Source organism: Amblyomma americanum, chromosome 4 (assembly GCF_052857255.1).
Source record: "Amblyomma americanum isolate KBUSLIRL-KWMA chromosome 4, ASM5285725v1, whole genome shotgun sequence".
In the NCBI taxonomy this organism is placed as follows: domain Eukaryota; kingdom Metazoa; phylum Arthropoda; class Arachnida; order Ixodida; family Ixodidae; genus Amblyomma; species Amblyomma americanum.
Window position 1 is genome coordinate 70,735,880 of NC_135500.1, and position 20,588 is coordinate 70,756,467.

The 20,588-nt window shown below is 45.5% G+C and overlaps 1 protein-coding gene across 1 annotated transcript in view; it reads left to right on the plus strand.

The window, feature by feature from the left end:
* The first annotated feature begins 380 nt into the window (after positions 1–380).
* The window catches only part of LOC144130170 (uncharacterized), an 81,061-nt gene continuing 60,853 nt past the window's right edge, over positions 381–20,588 (plus strand). Inside the window, exons 1-2 of the mRNA XM_077664174.1 lie at positions 381–567; positions 5,403–5,585. Of these exons, the coding sequence (XP_077520300.1) occupies positions 5,481–5,585 (105 nt within the window). The 5' untranslated portion in view covers positions 381–567; positions 5,403–5,480. The remainder of the gene's footprint in view (positions 568–5,402; positions 5,586–20,588) is intronic.

A 20,588-nucleotide genomic window follows, 5' to 3' on the forward strand; every position in this document is an offset into this window, starting at 1 on the left:
GAATCTATCGCTTTGCTCATGTAATCAAGTTTTGCAAACACCTTTCCAAAACGCATCGACGCTCTTTCAAATAATTTATTTTTGATGTAACCTCGATTGTTTCGCTTCCATTGATGTTAATTTGGACATCTTGTTTTTCTGACCTTCGAGCAAGAGAGTCAATTGTTGAGAGTTGTGTCTGGGTTCAGTTCAAAATCACTGCAACGCACCAGCAAAAGTAAAAATTAAAACGCAGTGTTTCAAAGCCGAAGTTGTTGCCGCCTAACATGAGAAATCTGAAATGGCACATAATTTCTTTTTCATGATAATGTAGCGCCCCTTGCGCCGCCCTCGGCACGCCGGCCATGGCAAGCGGCGCCGTTCAAGAAAGAGGAAGTTGGGCTAGGCCGCCGCAGCGCAAGCAGCGCAGATAAACAGTTCAAACATCAAAGCTGTCGGAGCTGGTTCTTCCGCGCCTTAGCTCTGACAACACAATCAAGAACAACGTGTGGGGTGGAACTGGTAGCAGGAAAGCTTGGCGTGTAAGAGAATGATGAAGAAAACCAACCTGCATCAATAGCAGAACAGGTGAGATGGGCCTCGCTGTGTCGCATGTTCCACGCCCTTATGGCAAAGCGCCGCATCATTTGTAACCGTATATCATTGGCGCCCAGTGAACATTGCTGAAATTAGAACGTTAAAAAAAGTTCCGATGCGTTCATTGCTGGGCACATATATTTGTCGAGCTTGAAAAAGGGACCATTTTCATCCTTAAGATGGCCCACGTCATCCGCGAAGGTAGCCTCCGAAGACGTTCCTCCAGTAGTCTGCCACGCAGAAAAAAAACCTGCATCAATAGCAGAACAGTTCAGATGGGCATCGCCATGTTGCCAGTTCCACGCTCCCATTCACGGAATTGAAGCGAAGAAAGAGACAGTTATCCTTAGAAGTGTTCATTGTCCTGGCACAATGTGGTCAATACGCAGGTATTGCAATTTATTGGCCGTGTCAAATAAGCTCTTAGCGGACCATGCAGTGCATGTTCTGTTTTAATAGGCGCATCAGAGTACACAGCGCGGAAAAATAACACTATTTTTTACGTTTGCCGCATTAAACAAAAAATCAACAGCACGGTGATGAGAACACAGGGATATGCATACCCAACAATCCTGGACAAATTCATGTTTGACCACAAAACCTTTTATAAACCCATTTTTTCTCGTATAATGTAAGAATTCACCATAACGATATTTAGAACCGCAGGTCACCCGATGACAGTACTGAATCATTTTTTTACATCAATGTTTTTGCAATTGTTAAAAGCGTTCCCCATTCGTTTTTTCTGCGAATCAGAACAGTTCATTGCGATCGATAGAAACACTTTAAAAGACTAAGCGAAATATCAGAATAGACCATTATCATTGATGTTTTGGCAAAAGTGTCTCACAGTTTTCGTTTTCAAAATATTTGTCCAGAGTTGTTGGGCATGGCAGTGGAAGGCAACATAAGACACCCTTCCACAATCTAGGAATTTAGTGTACTGTAAGAGAGCGTCAATGCAGGAGAACGCTAACGGCAGACATGTGGTTGGAGCATCCGGAATTGTCCGTGCGTATAATTGTTAACTGCATGCTCCGAAGGAGTGGTATGTAAGGTACCTCTATCTTGCGATAAATCATATATGAAGGTCTCACGAACATCAGCCTCAACCCTTTGGAAATCTAATTTTCGGTGAAAAAGCGCGCCAAAATTTACCGTCGTTGCTGGCACTGATTTTTCTATACGTCCGATTCTTAGTGCTATGCAGACGAGGTGGAGAGAACAGAGAAAAGGGAGATGCTACGGCCAGTCAGAGAATGGTAGAAGGGTCGGTGTAGGGCGCGAGGAATGACGATATGAGGAAGACGCAGTCAGAGCTCGCGAACCTTGTGCCCACATAGGTTGCTGCAGGACCTCTGAAGGCTTCTGTCTTTCCGATCAGCGATGCGAAATCGCGTCGTGCTCGGCAGTCTGAGGGTGAAGAAGGCAATGGCTCAGGGGAGGTCACTGTTTGTCGTATCAGGGAAGCCAATGCGCAGGCAGAGCGTCGAAGGAGATAACCGGAGTGAAAAAATTTCACACATGATGAAAATGGGCTCTGTGCGTCGAAACAAATCGGTCCAGTGGTATCATTTATGCTATAGTTTCATCTTCCAAATTAATGCCATTTACCGTATGCGAGTTTTGCCGGTGCTTTAGGATAAAATTGAAGTCAACAAATTAAAGTCAACAAATTACCTGCCAGCAGATACTTGCGCACAGCATTACGCGCCGGGAAATTCTTTTCTCAACGTGGGCGTTCTGATGTTAACTCATTTCCTTTTTACATGACAGTGTTTGAAGATTTGAAAATGTGAGTGAATTTTTTATTTCCCTTTAAATACACCGTTCATGAAAATTTTGTTTCCATGCGCTTTATGATGGTTCTGGAAAACTTCGAAACTATTATTTCCTATCGACTGATGCAAACCTATTGAATTATTGCTGTTAGTGGACATATATTGGCACTTGTGCCAGGTTTTTGCGATAAAAATATAACTTCCGTGACATTGTACTCCCGGCTTTTTCGAACACCTGACACCCGGTGAATCATGAGCTAGTAAGCTGGGTAACTAATTTAAAATTCTGAACTTCTTAACTACTACAGTTAGGGGCCTGGTTGCGATTAGAGGTCTGCATGAAGTCGTTAGTAACCGACATACCAGTTTTTAGAACTTCGAAAACTCGATTACCATTGACGGTGTGGCTCGACAAAATTTGGCTATTTCGACTAGTTACGTGCACTGGAAAGGTTGCTTCGCCTGCATAATTTTCAAATGCGCATGCATTTTGGCACAATGTAGCCAAAATTTGGCGGGCCAAGGCCAATCGCGTTTTCGAAATTCTGGAAGCTGGTATGGCGGTTACAAACGATCGGCTACAATCCTCTAATTGCAACCAGCCGCTTAACGGAAATTGTTCAAAAGGTAATTATTGAAAATTAGTCAACCATCGAAGTGGTTGAAATGATTGACTGGTTTGATGGTGCCCGCTAAGCCTGGCATTACCATGTCACGAAAGCCATTATTTTATCTCAAAAATCGTGTTTTTGAAAATTGCATAGTCTTCTCTGTAAAAGCCGGTATATATGTATATATAGCCTAAGTGAAGAAAGCACTTCTATTCTACAAAGACACACTCACTGTCGACGTTTCGACCACGGTGCGGTCTTCTTCAGGACTGCAGTGGTATTGCGTCTGATTGAGGTTTTAATTTTTAAGCTGCATAGCAGAGGGAAAAAGAATGTAACACGCAAACAAAACAACCGTTCAAAAATAAATAACCAATGGCGTGTTAGGGGAGCAGAGACAAAATTGGTGGAAGAAGAATAAAAAAAGAGATGGCGAAAGGAGAGAAAGTTGGAGGAAGGTGGTGCGGTGGACATGGGCAGCACGGCAGCGACACACGCACGAAAACAAAAAAAAAACAAACGAAATGCACAAGCAAAATACAAAGATTGGGGCCGCTGTAGCTGGGTGGCCAAGCAGGCGCCGCCGCGCAAATGACACTGGCGGCCACGGAAAGGCCAAACCAGGTGCTTTTTAGGGAGGTTTCAGTAATTTCCCTTAAGCTGCGAGTTGGAATGCTAGGGAATGAGTGGGCTACGTTGTCACGAGCACGTTGGCAGGAACGCACACTAGGAGTATGCGTTTCAGTGAAGAGCGCTTCCTCTCCGCGGCTCAGGTTAATTCTCCCTGGGCGGGTCGTCGAACCGAAGTTGTCGGGAGTATCTCCTTGTAGTGGTGGGTGTCCATGCTTTGTAGAAAGCTTTCAAGTTCACCCAAGGAAAAAAAGACGAAATAAGGACGGTTATTTATCAATACTGCACGAGGCAGGATAGTGTGAGTAATGAGTGGTATTAGCGCCTAGGATGTATGATACGACTTATAAAGGGTACATCAAAGTTTGCCCATTAAAAAGAAGGGTACGATTATTTTCATTGGAGTGCGTGAATAAAAATAAGATTACCAGAGTTTTTGTTAAGACCTTCTTGTATTAAACTTAAGGATAAAATACGTCCTCGAGTGTTTCTAAAGCCCCTTTAAGAATTTTATTTAGGTTGGTCAAATGAGTGTCCTGAGTTTACATGCTTGGATTAGGGAAGATTTTAGAAAGACTTGGTGTGCGCGTGGTTATAGTTCAATCGAATGCGGAATGCAGTGTCCGTCTGTCGTATATATTGCTGGTTACACGGAGTGCATCTAAGGAGATAAATAATGTTTTATTAGTTGCAGTCGAATATGCCGTTGATTGCACGCCGGGAACCTGGTCTCGTACTTGTTGCGGAATACGTAGTCTGCATGTGTTTGCAAACTCTGCAGCGACCTTTATCATAGGGGCGACATCCATACTTTAATGCTTTGTTTTCCTTGGAGTGAACTAGATAGCTCTTAATGTGTTTGGCACCTTTATAAATCACGCAGGGTGCACATGTAAATATATTTAATAGTCGCTGACCTTGTTAGAGCAAATTAAGGAGCTTAATAACAATTATGTTTATATTCGGTGCGTTACTGTTAAATGTGAGAATAAGGTTTATTGTGTAGTCATTTCCGTTATTTTTCTGGGTCCCTGCATAATTTGTTTAGGGTTCAGATTTTAAGCTCGGCTTATGGCGTCATCAATAAGGGAAGGTGCATTGCGCTGTGTTAGTGGGACGTTGCGCATGTGTTCACAGTTGTCATAGATATCTTGGTAGTTAGAGCAGGTTGTTCTTAAACCATGTGCTTGCGAATAAGAGATGCTGCTTTTGCAGTGACGGGGATGGAAGCTTTGTAAATGTAGTTATTTTTAGGAGTTGTTGGTTTTCAATAAACTGTTACACAAATTCACGCCTTGTCGACCAGAATGTCAACATGAAGAAAATTGATTTCACTCGTTGAGTAGGTGTGCGTAAACTTATGGTTTGTGTCTACGGAGTTGAAACTGCCAATGAAATAAAGAACATGTTATTCGGTCTTTGTCTACAATATAAAAATATCCCAATAGCGCTTGTAAAAGGGCGGCCCAATGGCGGACCGCTGCTGACCCGAAGGATATGCGTTCGATCCTGGCCGCTTCGGTAGAATTTCGATGCAGGCGACATTCTAGAGGCCCGTGTATTGTGCGATATGAGTGCACGCAAAGAAACCCAGGTGGTCGAAATTTGCGAATCCCTTCACTACGGCGCCCTTCATTGCATCTGTCGCTTTATGACATTAAACCTCTATAAACCAGGTTTTTGGGAATCAAGCCCTCGCCTCAGGTTTACGCGCAACCTGTCATTCCCGGGTAAACAACCCAGAGAATACAAGTACAATTTCCGGTTTCTTCCATCTACATTAACCTGTATTCTCCTCTGACAGGAGGACGCTTTTGACATATTGGAATCTCTCGAGAGAAACTATTCGACGACTACAATACCATGGGCCATATCTGTGACTATGAAAGGACGATGGTACCTGCCTGAAAACACTGGCCTTCAGAATGTGGAGTTCTTCAAGCCGTGTCAGAACGCCAGCGCTCTCAATGATGCACCACCATTTACTGTAAGATTCTGACATGCTCGGTAACCAGATATGCTGCCAAATATAGAGCATAATAAATAAATGCAGTTGAGACCTATGTTATGAAGACATATCAGACGCATTGTGTAATCCCAATGTGTGAGAAAAAGAAGTATCGCACTACAGCGTCTTGCGCATGTGGTAACGCTAACATGTTTGCGCACTGCAGGAGATGCCCGCGCCTGCTGGACTTGCATGTTTAAAAAATTCTGGTAAAAGCGCTGTGTTAACCCTAAATAATAGCTCAACGAATATTTGTTGATAGGCGCGTTGCCTATACCCCTGGGCCGTATTTTTGTTTAACCAATGATTCTATCCGCGTTCGGTCGCAATGTTTCCTGAACATAACTGCGCCTCTCTTTCACTGCGAAATCATGTGAGGTTGCTACATTAGATGCGACGGAGAACTTGTTATGCCCAGGACGAATTCTCTCTGATTACCATGCAAAACATGGCTAAGGCAGGATATCTCGTCCGTGCTTCAGCTCCTACCTTTCTCTTTATCATCGCCCTCTTAAACAAACTATGTTTCCGGCAGGCCGAGGCCCTCCACAGAAACCTCCAAATGACCCTTCCTGTGCCATATGCGGCCACCCTTTCTAGCGGAAATTTCATTTGCTGTGCAAATTGTATTGCTGCTGTTAAGTTTGCTTTCCCTTGGAATAACCTGTTACACTGAGACCATCACATATGGAGTCTCCGTACTGCGTTCAAGGCGGTGAAGTGAAGCGGGAGGAAATGGGGCAAAGCTTTTTATGTCGACACCGCCTGTCGAAATCTACAAAAAAGCTGCATATCTATCGCGCCGCCACCTTTTCACATACATGCAAGTACCGGGATCGCCACAAGCCACGCGCCTTTAGAGCAATTCACCTATCTCTTCACGAAATCTCACGCCCCTGCAAGGCGCACTTTTCCTTAACTCTGCGATCTGTCTGTTTGGCTATGGCGGTGGATCATCCTGCCCAGAGCATTCACTTCGAATTTAACGCTTGTTTGTTGAGGAATCGAAGTTTACTACAAAAGTTCGCGCCAACATGAAATATGTATCTTATGATGGCGTCTGCCTAGTTTGGTGCTTCTTGGAAAGATGCTCCATTTTACATCAATTTATTGCATTCGGACTTACCAAGCCACGAACACGGTATAAGGCAGCGCTGAGGGTGGCTTGCTATCGACTGTAGTTTCGTTCCAAATTCGCACGTGACCATTATTTCTACCTTGGAAAATCAGCCTCGGCTAGAATTTATTCTGTTTATTTTTATTAAAAATCTCTATAAAGGCTCCAACGACTGAGAACTATGTAGAGAGGGAAAAAAATCCCTTCGAAATACGATAGAATCACAGCAAAATTAGAAAATGGCTAAAGTAAAGGGCCTAAGGTAACACTGGTAAAATGCGAGTGGATAATACGTATGACGATGTGAACGAAGTGTCTCGGTGGTGGCGTAATTTCTTCCCGGAGCGCTGTAGGAGAGCTGTGGGCTGAGTACTACTGTGCCATGGTTGTTTTTGCGCTTCCCTCGCCTAGGAACATGTAACACCTTTGGAGGAGGCGTTGGTTGTACGCCCAATAATCATTGAGTTCCGGAGTGGTCGACAAACGAGAGCTATTACCATATCTCATCACGGCGAATCATGGAACACTGATACCGCTGTTGTCGTAGTCACGACTTTTCTTCGCAACGCCGACAGTTTTCCCGGCATTGATGGTTTAAATGTGAAAGACAGGGTTAGCCTCTACTAAAGAGTGAACCCCTGTAAAAGGTGCTACTGCACCTTAAATCTAGCCAATGTCACCTTTATCTCAACGGCACTCAAGAGTGTGCTAAGCTACGACACTAGCAAAAAAATACTTTAGTGCCGTTTGGAAGGACAGACGATCGACAGCACGCAGGAAAAGAAAAACAACCAGCATCTTGCGACCAATCTTCAACGGAAAGTTACGTGGCCTTTACAAAATTTCTTGGCTGTTTGACACATAGTCGACGTGAGCGTGACTGACGCCGACAAGGTGGGCCACATTCTCAAAGGAAGTGCTGAAGACGTTTTCTAATTGCTCATCTTGAAACTCTGCTTTACAGTTGGCGCCATTGTTAATTAGTGAGGGTCATAGTTTGAGTAAGTCAAAAGCCGGCGTATTATTAAGCCAAATTCCCGCAGTTAGATCATAGCCCTGACATCATCCTGTGATGAACAGCGACCCCCATCGCGAGCATCCACAGGGCCTCCTTCCTTCGCCAAAACAATCCCAAGGTGCCTTCTTAAATCCATTGACACCATCGCTTCCAGCACCAAATGGCGACCACTCCGTCGCGCCTATTCTTGGTCTCCTGTTAAGCCGCAACGTTGTTACCTTGCTTCATACCATCAACACTGTCAAGGCCAACGGCTTGTCTATTTCTTTTCTGATATTCGACTATTCTCCTCAAGCGCTTCCATCCGGCATATGCTTGGCTTCCCTTCCCGCTTGTTCTGTGTAATGTTTATACAATTGACGCCACCCTGTTCTTGAACAAAACCCCGTGCCAGCATCCCCCTCCTTCGACAGACGTATTCTCTATGATTATGCAACCGATCTCCGCACCGAACCCACTACCCGGATTCGGTACCTTCTGGACTGTTTCTTCAACATTTTCGACATCAATAACACCGCGCTTGTTGAAGCTATCCCCGTTAGGCACCCCTTCGACACCGCAGATGCCGCTCCTACCCGCCGCCTACCATACCGTGTCTCCCACGTCGGGCGAGAGGTATTCAACGCTGACGCTACCAAAATGTCGCTAACGACATTATCGAACCCTGCTGCAGTCCCTGGATATCTCCAGACATCCATGTAAACTAAAACGATGGATGATTAAGCACGGTTATATCAAAGGCGAATTAGGTGAGCAAGCACTTCGGTTTTCACTTTGATTTCAGTTTCGGTCAAAGTCTCGGTTTTAAAGGTGAAGATGGCATCAGATGGCATCAGTGTGGCGATATCCGTGGCTGTCCCGGTATTGCGATATGTTGCTGCCTTCGACCAGTGCCAGCGCCGGAAACGCCCCACCGCTCTCTCAACGGGTATGCTAAAACCTATAGACGCCCCTTCCCCAATTTTTTTTACCTTTTGGGATCGTTTCCTAAGCCCACCTCCGGAAAGTGGTCGGCCGCAGTTGCCACGGAGTGTGCTGCCAGCTACGCAGTCACGCCCGACTACCCTAGTACAGTACATGTTTTGCTGACCTCATTCTAAAGGACGTCATCCGTCGTCATAGAACTTCCCATCAACTTCTTGTCCTCCGCGGCCGCTGCTTTTTCCCCAGTTGTGGATGACATCGTACCTTCCTGCTTTAGATAACATCAGCTGACACCTGCTTATTACCCGTAAACTCAACACCTTTTTTATTTAACTGCGGCAATGTGCATGCTTAAGACATCACCTTAGCCATCGCCTTTGTCGCACTCTCACTGATATGCTCGCAATATTTTTCACCGAATCACCATGATAAGGACATCGCTCTCTTCTGTGGTGCATGCGCGTACAATTCCTCCTGTCGTGATATTGCCTTTGAATCCTTTGAATCAAGGCCCTTGCTAGAAGTCGGTGCCTTATAAAATGCACGATGACGAGAAAAATGCACGTTGACCAGCAATGACAAGGAAGAACCAAGTTTGTTACTATATATGATCTTAAAGCGTCTTCGAAAAAAGCGCGAGTATCAGACATTCCATTACAGAGGGGATCAGATTATTTCATTCTGGAACTGTTCTTGGGATGAAGGAATTTTTGAAATAATCAGCCCTACAAGTAAAGTCTAATAGGTATTTATAAAAGTGTGATCGTGTAGGACATCGAGAGACCTCTTGGATGTACTGCTCTCCATTTAGTTTCAATTCACCATGCTAGATCAATTGCATGTATTTTATTCTTTCATGGCGTCTTCTTTCCTGCAGTGCTTCAATTTTACCCCCGTCTAAAAGAAAGCTCGGTGATGTTTTCCCGCTATATGAATTACAACTGAAACTAACTGATTGCCTCTGAACGTTTTCAAGTTTGGTTAATGTTGGCTTAAGTATATGGATCCCAAACGACGGCTGTGTATTGCAGGGCTGGCCTAATAAACGTCTTATAGGCCATTAGCAAACTTCATATGTGGATTGTCGCAGGGACCTTCTAAAAATATCTAGCTTACACATTTCTTACTTTTGATTATAAGTAATATGGTCATTCCACTTAACATATGCAGCGAATATGAGTTTATATTAAGGATAAATGCTGATCATTAGTGCTGTATGAAAAAGCTGAAGGCTGCTTTTTGCCTGTTATCCTCATGGCTACTGTCTTTTTCTCATTTATTTTCATCTGCATGTTTAGCCCCAAGACTATTGCTGAGAAATCTACCTGTCGTAGGGCGTGATTAAAAAAGTTGAATCTAGTTCACAAATAAAAAAGAACGAGCACTGCGACAGGTAAACATACTTCCGAGCGTGGCTGATTGAGCTATTTGGTTATCCTTGGCAACGAAACTGAAAACAGCGCAAGTTGCAAGACCAGGACTAGAACGACAAGCACCTACGCGCTGTCATGAAATGTGTCTGGTATTAACGAATACGAGCAGTGAAATTGATTACCGCTGAACGCTTAACTGAGCTGCGGCACTCAAAAATGAAAGCAGGAAAACAAAAAAGGTCGTCATGACGTGCTTCATTATGAGACAGCTCATGAAAAATTAGTAGTCGTGCAACCTTGCGGTCAAGAGATAATTCCTGCACTTCACGTTTTTTTCAAACCATTTAAGGTCTTGAGACTCCGATCTTGGCCCTGGCTTCAAATAATAAAGCAAGTACGGTACCCCTTACCCAAACAATGTTTTTGCGGATGCTTTTTGTACTTAAACAGTGCTTCGTTGCATACTGCCCAAATAGGAAACAGGAAATTGAGCATTTTATGGTGGCAATTTCATTCTGTTCATATCTTGTCTAGCGTTGAGCAATAACATTCAGAAGGTTTTACTGTGGTGGTATCATAAATCATCAAGGCATCATGAGCGCACCTTCAGATGTGTCGTCATCTCTGGTACATTTCCAGACCAATGATATTCCACTGTATGGCAGAATTTTGAGTGTAATCCCAAATGCCGCTAAGTGGCATCTTGGCACATCTATGACGTCAGATGACTTCAAATTTGATGCCCGCAGTTCGTCAACCCACTCTGTGTAGGCGTCCATGGCAACCAGATCAAGCGGGTCAATATAGTTTCACTGCACAGGTGCTTCCGAAAAGTGAAACTGAGCCTTCTACGTGTTTCTCTCAGTGGCTTAGGATTGAGCGCACTGCCCCATTTTCTGGTTGCGAAATCTTGGCCATTGTACATAGATTCTTTCATGGCTGTACATAGCCAATTTGCCTCTCTAGCTTCCGCACAGCAACAGCAAGGGAAGAGGGCGTGCAGCGGCGGCGTACTAAGCGGATATCAGAGTTAGTGCAATCTCAGCTTAACCAATGCTACGTATCTTCGGTGGTTGCGCATCAGCTGTCTTACCACAAATGTCAAAAATGTTTTTTTTGACCGCGCTGTAAATTCATCACAGACCAGTCTAGAGCGCTCGAACAGCGCTCCGGGCAGCCGTACGCATGTGTCAAGTCTGAGGGGCCTAAGGCGATAAACAAGAACTAACCGTGAATACATCTTCCTATGAATCATGTTTAACCACCCAAGTCTTGAAAACCTATATTGGGACTGTCAATCAGTAGCCATTATCATCAATATCATCACAGTGTGCCGTTCGAGAGCTCTTGACATGTGCACGGATGACACTAAAGTCCACTTATTGTGTGGTCTCACTGTGCTTGCCTAATTTCAATCCCGGTGAAGAAGAACGGGGCAAGAAACGAATCCTCCTGTATCACCATACATCGCAACGTCCCCGTTTTGGCTGAAAGGTTGCCACGAGATATTGTTTCAGACCGGTCCTTCCAGCACCCGCAAAAGGGCCGTGGTGGTGTTCGCATACTTCTGCAAATAAAAGCACACATAGATATGTGACGTGAAAGAAAGAAATACACTTGTCAGATGTACAGCCGCTGCCTTGCGCTCTCTTCACCTCTAACGTGCTGACGGCCTGCATTGGCCAGGTTCGAAGATATATTAACGAACATTTATTACAGTACCCCGCCTCACTGAAGCCGATTTACCACAGCCAATCTCGTAAACATCGAATGAGCTGTCAACACTGTACCCCTGTTTAGTAACCTCCAATATTTTGGCCGCGCAAGAACACAGGTTGAATTAGAAACATTAGGAGCACTTAAAATCGAGAAGTGTGCCTTTGAATGCGCCAGCAACAACTCGGTTGGCCTTTCTAGAAGATAATACAAATTCATGCATAGGAGATATTTTGTGGAGGGCAAGTAAGCAGAACCTGCGCTTTCAGTGGTTTGTTGCTTATCTTTTCTTCGATGTGTGTTGCTAATTTGCAAAACTTCTATTTCCCGGAAGAAGGTAAATGGAACAGAGAGGCTTGTCGAGCAGGTCGGCATAATCAGTCGGGGACGCCACTGGCTGGCAGCAACTCGCGTACTCCAGACTGGTTTGCGTTGTGTTTCTGCCTCTGCTGCTCAGGGCCGCTTAACCAATGCTGATATGACTGCATGGCTTGTCAACTTCCAAGCCTTTAAGCTCGTTCACGCAGGGCCAGTATGAATTAGAAACCGTAGGTCAAGTACAGTACGAGGAGCAAAACGCGAATGAACTTATTCTAGAGGAACAGGTTGTGGTAGATGTTTGCATGTATCAGGCTCATGTGAGTAGCTCCTGGACTGTCTAGTTCTTTGTTCGGTGGCGGGCACACCTCTTTCAAATTTGAAGCGTTCTAGGTGGTCCCCATAATTGTTAGTGATAGGAGTGAGGTAAGTATGGATCCTCTCAGTTATTGAGGAGGCGCGCTCTGATCGTTTTGACAATTTTCATCTAGTAAAATTTAGTTGTTTTAGAGTGACAGACATAAGGACCTTTTTAGTGATCGCATTGGCGTTGTTAATATTTTTCTTTGCTGAAATAATTTATCGTGACCACATTCAAGACATGATATACCATTTAGGTGATATACAAACCTCTTACAGTGTCGGTTTTTTCGGGCCGATTTACTGCCTGCAACGGTTGGTCGACCTTCATGAAGGCAACCCTTTTTCCAGCGCTGTACTTCGTAGATTTGTGCGCTGCAAGTATACTGACACACATCCTCAGTTTAAGAGCGCATAGTTTCGCTCTGCTGGTCCTAATGTGCGAGAAGGAAATACAAAGTCGGCTCCACCCTGGCTTTGAAACACGTTGCGGAAGGACTGCTCCCATTTATAGTAGAAAAACCATCGATGGCCACCAAGAGCTCTTTCTTTCGGCCTATTGAGCTGATACCAACGCTATAGAAGGTTTAAATTTACCAGCGGAAAGGGTTCTGTTCTTGTCACACACCTGTATGCTGCGTTTTTCTCGTTTAAGTAGTAGTTACAACTGCCAACTCCAGCCGTGGCTTTCTAAAACCTGCCGCATAGTGCAAACCTCCCAAGCATGGACCGACACGTTCGTTTGCACGCTGGCGCTGAAATTTGCACGATCACCTCACCGTTCTTATGTGTAGTGTGAACTCCTAATGCATCAAACCTGAGGGCAAGGTAGTGGTTTTCGCAAACTGCAAACCAATAGTCAGCACTTCTAAGACGAATATTTACCTTGTTCAAAAGTTGTGTAACTTATTTCGGATATGAAGTCAATTGTTAAGCTCTCATTTCCACTGTTGATTTTGTCATCTACGTACGCACAGCTGCCTGTAATGCAAGTCAACATTGAGTTCTTTTATTATGTTGGGTGCTGTGGAGATTCTATAAGAATTCGCTTAACTATACGGAGTAGCTAAAGCGTGTTGAGGGTCAACATTTCTACTTACTCTAATTTATTTGCCGCTGTTTAACGGACACACTAGATCTAGACTTCTCAGCAACTCACCTGCTCTTAACCTACTTTCGACTTTCTGAGCTGCGGAAAGGGCTGTTGAGTTCATTTCTCCCATCTCTATTTTGTGTTCAATCCTCGTTGCCAAATTATTATATCGGCACATACAGAGAAGACTGCCGGCATAGGAGCCAGCGGTAACCTACGTTTTGCAACGCAGGACAGCTGCGGCAGGTTCGAGCTATGCATTGGTGCCCTAGACGGACATGGTCGTGGCCAATATTTTTGTAGCCTTTTATACTTAAGACGTTGTGCGCTTTTTTGCGATAACCAACTAAATGAATTAAATTCAGTGTATAGCTCACACTCATACTGTATTTCGTTTTGGGAAACTATGTCCATCAAGGCCACAAAATCTGACACCTCTATATTGGTGCATGAAACAACGAGAAAGGAGAGACGAAATTGGCGTGGCACTTAAGAAGGTTCACCAGTGACAGTGTCCTTAGGAAATACATGGGAACTTTCAGGAGCTGTAGCGTGTCTAAAATAGGCTCGAATTTCAAGAGGTTTGAGGCAGCGTTTTCTTCCTTAAAGAATGGGGGAAATGTTGCGGAAAAAATTATTTTTTAAGTTTAATGTTTTACAATTCAGAAGTAAATATTCAGAAAAATTGCACATTTATTTATGTCAATCTTTCATGTCATCTCGCGAAAAAACTAAGCAAAATATCAAAGTTTTGTCCCCAACATTTCCTCTCTTTTTGTTTTTAATTGTTAATCCGCAGTTTTCATCCAGATCGAGCCTAGTGTTAGCGTTTTACAGGCTCTGAATGTTGTGTACCTATTTTCTGCGGGCATTTGAAATTCCAGCCAAATTTAACTAGTGCGATGTGGCTCCATCTGGTGTCAGAATATTTTTGTCGCTACTCCACTCTACCCCCAGCCTCTTGGTTGCTTGTGTTCGTGCGCGCAGGTTTTTGCTCAGAACTTGGACGGACCTAGCTCTTTGCTTTTTTCTTGCTTGGGTTGTATTCGGAAAGGATTTCTGCCTTTTATTTTTCGCTCGAGCTCTTGGTGCGGAAAGGAATTGGAATGTAAGCCCACACCCAAAAGTGCCCTTCCCGTTTCCTCTCCCATAGCCACACAATAAGGCATTCTTAGTGCCAAAAAAAAGGATGGGTTCTCCCTATTCAGGACAGAATAAGAGAACAGCTTCGTTACTTGCCCAGCGCAAGGGCGCAGTGACCCAGGTGTCGATACAAGTCAAGAATGAAGCTGCAAACATTCCTCATGGGAGGGCCTCGGGCTGATAGCGGCTGGCGCTTACATGAACCCACACGCCTGGTTGTTTGAAAACCGGTACTGGTACGCACGCCGAGTAGGATCCAGACAATTCCGCCGCAAGGGCTAGGAGACTCCACTCGACCTTGACCTGATGTGCTTGTAAACGCTGTTGGGTCGAAAAGTAGGGCTATTGAGAGGGAACAGGATAAATGCGAACTTGCTTTCCCCGTTCGCCGATGCACATCCGATACAGCGATGGCAAGCCTCAATCTTGGAGGCTGCCACAGCTTGCTCGCTCGACGCTTGGTGTCGCTACAGTTGAAGCGGTCTCGACTCCCTAAAATCAAGTTTCTAAAAACGCACTGGTCAAGTTGTGTTGACTTCGCTCAGCCCGACTCCTGACTCAACCTTACGTCATTGGTTCATGTAAACAGGGCTAAACAAAACTCTCTTATGCAATGCCAAAGTTTGCATTCAGTCACTACCACGGATCTCTCCGGAGAACACTCGGACTGAAAGAATGGACTAGGCCACGAGTGTACCCACACAAACGCACATTTATTACACCCTACGTGGCGCACACACTAGAACACAAAACTAACAAAGCTAACACAAAACACAAAGACTATAAATACACACGACCCGGGCACACTGCTACTAGCGTCTACTACTAGTGTTCTACTATTAGCGGTCGGCGTTTGTGCTCACCGTTGGTTCGGTGTGGCTGCGGCGTTGTATGGATTCCGTAGCCGGCGTCGAGGCGGTGTTAGGCGTGCTTGGGCTGGCGTTGCTGGCAGCGTTCGACGCGCTTGGGCTGGCGTCGCTGGCTGCGTCGTACAAGCTCCCGGTCCAAGCGCTCGTGGAGGTGATGCCGGTGTTGTTGGCTTTGGGGGCACCACCCGGATTGGTGGCAACAGCGCTGGAGATACCCCTCGCCGTAGCAGGTGGTAGCGTCCTCTGTTGACTCCCCGGAACGGGCTCAGGCACGGCAGGGAGTCTACGATGCGGAGTCGTAGTACGCGAGCTCACCGGAGCAGTAGCCGGTGTCGCTCTCTTCCAGCCGATGTGTCCCTGACCTGCCGGAGCCTCCGCTTCTCTGATGTCCCCCCCCGGGCCTCGCTCTCACTCGCCCTTTTATAGTCTCGGTGTTAGTCCACGTATGCCTTGTCGTCGTCTTCTTTTCTTCCCCACCAATCATCTCCCTCCACCTCACCGAATGCTTCTCCACCAATCATCTCCTTCCACCTCACCGAATGCTTCTTCTCCCTCTTCTTTGTTCTTCGGTTAATTCGCGTCTTCTTCTTCACACCTTCATCCTTTAAAATTTAATTTAGGCTCCTTAATATATGTGACAAGGGCCCCCTCTCTCAAGAGTTTTTCCATGAAAAACTGCTCACGTCATCCTCAACTTCAAGACATCCAGCCAGCCGACTATCTTCTGTGGCGATTCTGGACTCAGCACACACCACACCGAAGATGTCCAGCACACACCAAACGCACACCACTAACACAGCACACCAAACTACGTTTTCAGAACACCAACACACCACGGCCGCTGTCCGTACAGAGTCCTTATAAACATGTTCGTGTCCACAACACACTCCCTTGTATAACTACATAATACCAACAACAGCAACAGCAAGGTAAATCCCAAATATACATTAACACAGCAACAACAACAACAAATCAATTACAACACCAAAAAAATATATTCCAGAGTTACCTAGAGCTCTTCAGTTGGCTCTGCTCATGAAGTCCGCTCCAACGTTATTTTCTGTCTTCATTGAAATGGGGGTTTTTACTACCTTATCCCACCCCCACAGTGTCAATAGCCACTCTTTGAAACGGTAGGTCGATGGCTGTCATCTTGCCCCGAGGTGCGGGAGCAACTCTCCCCTTCGGAACTGTGCGCTGGCACACGTCACATGAGCGAACAAAGCGCTTAACGTTACTCTGAACAACCGGCCAAAAGAACTCCTCGGTGATCCTAGACACCGTTTTTTGAACACCCTGGTGTCCGGACATAATGGCGTCATGTCCTAATCGTAGCACGGTCTCTCGCATATCTCTCGGTAACACCAGCTGTTGGACCCGCCTTCCTGAACTAAATGTGTATTCTCTGTGCAAAAGACCATTTACCAATTAATACTCGAATGACGTTCGACTCTTCTTTTTTTTCACCTTTTCCCCGACTTTTTCGAAGCAGGTCTTCAGGCTCGGGTCTTCTTTTTGCCTAATTGCAATTTCGCCCGGTGTTACGCTCAGGCACATCGTAACAGGAATGGAGAGCTGACGCTGTGTTGCTCGGGCTGTCACTTGAGCTCTTGTCTCCACTGCCGACGAGAAACTCACTGCACCCGTCTGAGCTGTCGCAGGCCTTTCCTCCTCTGAATGTTCTTTTAACGTCGAGCATCCTCCACTCAGGATCGGGGTCTTCGACACCTCTTGCACCCGTAATGTTTCCCAGGATGAGATCGTAGTTGCGCTGGTCTACGCATTTTGCCACTACCTGACCAGTATAATATGGCTTGAACACTAGAATCGTTGCTTCAGGAAGGTACCTCACTGTGCTATCTACAAGAGTGACGACCGACGCTTCCCCTGTAAGATCCTCGTCCTTCACCAGGCTTCTCCGAACCAACACTGTGTTGGCTCCGCTGTCTCTAAGCACCAATATAGGACGGTCCCCTATTTGCTTGAGCGCCAGTTCCAACGTTAAAATTTAATTTAGGCTCCTTAATATATGTGACAGTCACCATGCATAGCTACATGACGCTCTCGGTGCTGTTGCAAGCCACAATTCCCGTCCTTTTAAGTGTTATCCAACTTTGATTTGTTTCGTTGTGAAATTATAAGCCGCGAAGAACCTATGAAAGGAAGTAAATCTGCTACAATTTAAATATTGTCACGAGGTGTGAAAATGCCGTGAAAAAACAGACGAGGAGATAAACGTGATACTGAAACTAGCTCTTTATTAGGTTGCCGTAAAATTTATTTTGTTGCGTCTAATCCATACGCGGTCATCTGGCTTTTATTGTGCGTGGCGACGGCAGAAATTGTAGCGTCGGGCGTAGGTTTGCTTTTCGTCCGTAATGCGTAGCCGAGCGACTCGTAGAGCTCCTGCACGCTGCAAGCAGGCGGTGTTGTCAAGGCTGTCCTCACTGGTGACGTCTGGCAGCATAGCATCAAGCGTTGTCGTTGCTTCCTTGTGTCTAAATGCGCCTAAAATGGGTCATATATGACTGGTCTCCTCAACTGTGGTATAGTAGACGATCATGACGTAGGAAAGGAAGACATCCCAGGTCTTGTGTTCAGAATCGGCGTACATGACGAGTTTGTCTGCAATGGCTTTGTTCAAGCGCTGCGCGAAGCCGTTCATCTGTGGATGAAACCCAGTCGCCGTCCGACGGCATCTATACTGTAGCACAGGACGGCTTGCGTTAGCTCCACAGTGAACGCAGTTCGTGTGTGTCACGCAGTGAAAGAAGGGGAAGCGAAGTACGTGCTGTAGTAGGAATGGGTGTCCTAGGCGGTTTCTTGGCTATCGTCGTTTTTCAACGTTTCCTTCAAAGGTCGCTTGAGCGAGCGAGTCATTTGTGCTTAAAGAATGTAATCAGGCTCACTTTATTGGAAGGCCACGGCTCCTCCTTGGGTCCACGAGCTCAGTCAGGAAGCAGTACATATAAAATTCTTTCAGCCGCAGCAACAACTCGTCCTCCCATAAGGATTGGTTCCTGAAACTCACCTCAGTGCTCATGTCCTTTTTGGTCCACAACACAAACAAGCACTTCTAACGGCGATCAATGTGCAGTGGTCCTTGCACTTGGTATCATTAATTACTGTGTGTCTTCAGCTTCAATCTCCCGTTATTGTTTTCCTCACAGAATGTTATTTTTTGGCGCTAACTTCTTCATGTGGAGTAAGATTCCTCGCCGAGTACGGACACTTGACTTCAACAAGAACGTCCTCCCCAATGAGTCAGGTCCGGGGAAGCGCCAAGAAAGCGGTTCTCCTGGTCAACAATCAAGCCGCACTCGTTCATTACGACGTTGCACTCGTTCTCGATCTGCTTGAGTGCTAAGCACTCGTGGTCTCTTACATAGCGAATCGTTTCACAAGTTATTTCCTTGTACAGGATGTCGCTAACTGTCTGTCCACATCCTGTCATTGGCTTCATTTTACAAATAGCACCAAACAATGATTCTGTTAATCTCTTTCGCATTTTTTGTTTCCGCAGAGTGGATCCACTCTACTTTGGCGTTGCTCGCTGCAGGTCTTCAATGTTGGTTGGTGATAAAGAAGGCGATTTCAGGAAGTTATCGGAAGCAGATTGAAAAGCATCGAGCTTCATGTGTGGTACGCCGTATCCAGCATCGGCACCAATATGTCGCTCTTTTTTACTCTGTGCTGGCCGCGTGGACTGGTTGATATCTTCTTTCTCTGTAGTTTTTGCTTTGAATTCCTCGTAGAAATTAATGCCTTCACAAATGATGCTGTGCATCCTACAATCTGGCCTGCCGAAATCCTGTGCGCGATTTTTTCCTGGTATGTTCCTCGGCAGTTGAGCGATAAAGAGGTTGCAAAATACCTTGTCTCGTAGGATCCTTTCAAGGAATAGTTTATCCTCTTTCCTCCTACAAATTTTACCACAACGTAATGATAATTCTCGGCAGCATTGTTATCAACGTCCGTTATTAGGCTCGCCGCGTTAGCAACCACTCTGCTCATGACAACACAAATTTCTTCAAAGATGCCTTTCTGAACTATTTCAGGAAATAAATTTTTTTCTCCCGCTTTGCGTCCGGAACAGAAGTAATCAACGCATTTGGCATGGTCTCCAGACACATGATTTGGGCCGTTTTTTATGTCATGAGCCAGACGGTCTATTTTTCAGAAAACGATGCATCTTCAGAGCTAACTTTTATTGCTGTTGTAACTACATGCCGTAGGCGCACAGCTGCTTGGAGAATAGAGTTTTTTAATTTAGGAAGAATTCTTTCTCGCCGCTCCTTCTGAGAGATCTCTCTTGTTTTTGCTGCGTAGTTTCGAAGTAGGTGCTTTCTGCACTCAATTTTTTCAACCCGCTGGTTGCAACACGGTGCTGCTGCTACAAAAGATCGGTAAGTGCTGGAATCACCATCAGCTATAAGCTATGTATATCCGATGCCATGTAGCTCAACGCTTTTCATGAAACCTTCAACAACACTAGCTTGTTCCATGCGCTTTGAACTTCCTTGCCAGTTATTGTGGCGCTTATGCTGTTTCGGAGTGACATCTTGTGGAGTCCGACCACACATTGCGCATTTTTTTGTTTTTTCATGCCAAGGTACAGGACTTTTCCAGTTCTGTGACCAACGATAGCAGCCTGATAGAGTGAGACCAATATTAGTCACGAAGCTGCCCTACTGGCTGCACTGCTAATTGCTAGAACATATGCTCCAACGAGTTCGCGAGCATCCAGCTGCATGCCAACTACAAAGCTAGCCTTCAGTCTCAACAACGACAAGCGGCTCACAAGAACAAGATGGTGAGACTGATGCCCTGCCACGAGGCAGCCAGCTTTGCTAGTCGCCCAGTCAGCACGAGGTCCACAGTCCACAATCTGTCTACCTACAAGCCTACCCAATCCGAGCTAGCAGTGCTTGAGCTTAAATTAAACTTCAACGCTGGGTCTGCTCCGGACGCAAGAAAGGTAATTTGTGCTGTTGAACGTGCAGTGATGAAAGTTGAGGGCGGCCGCCGCGATGAAGCTCGAACTCGAGTTG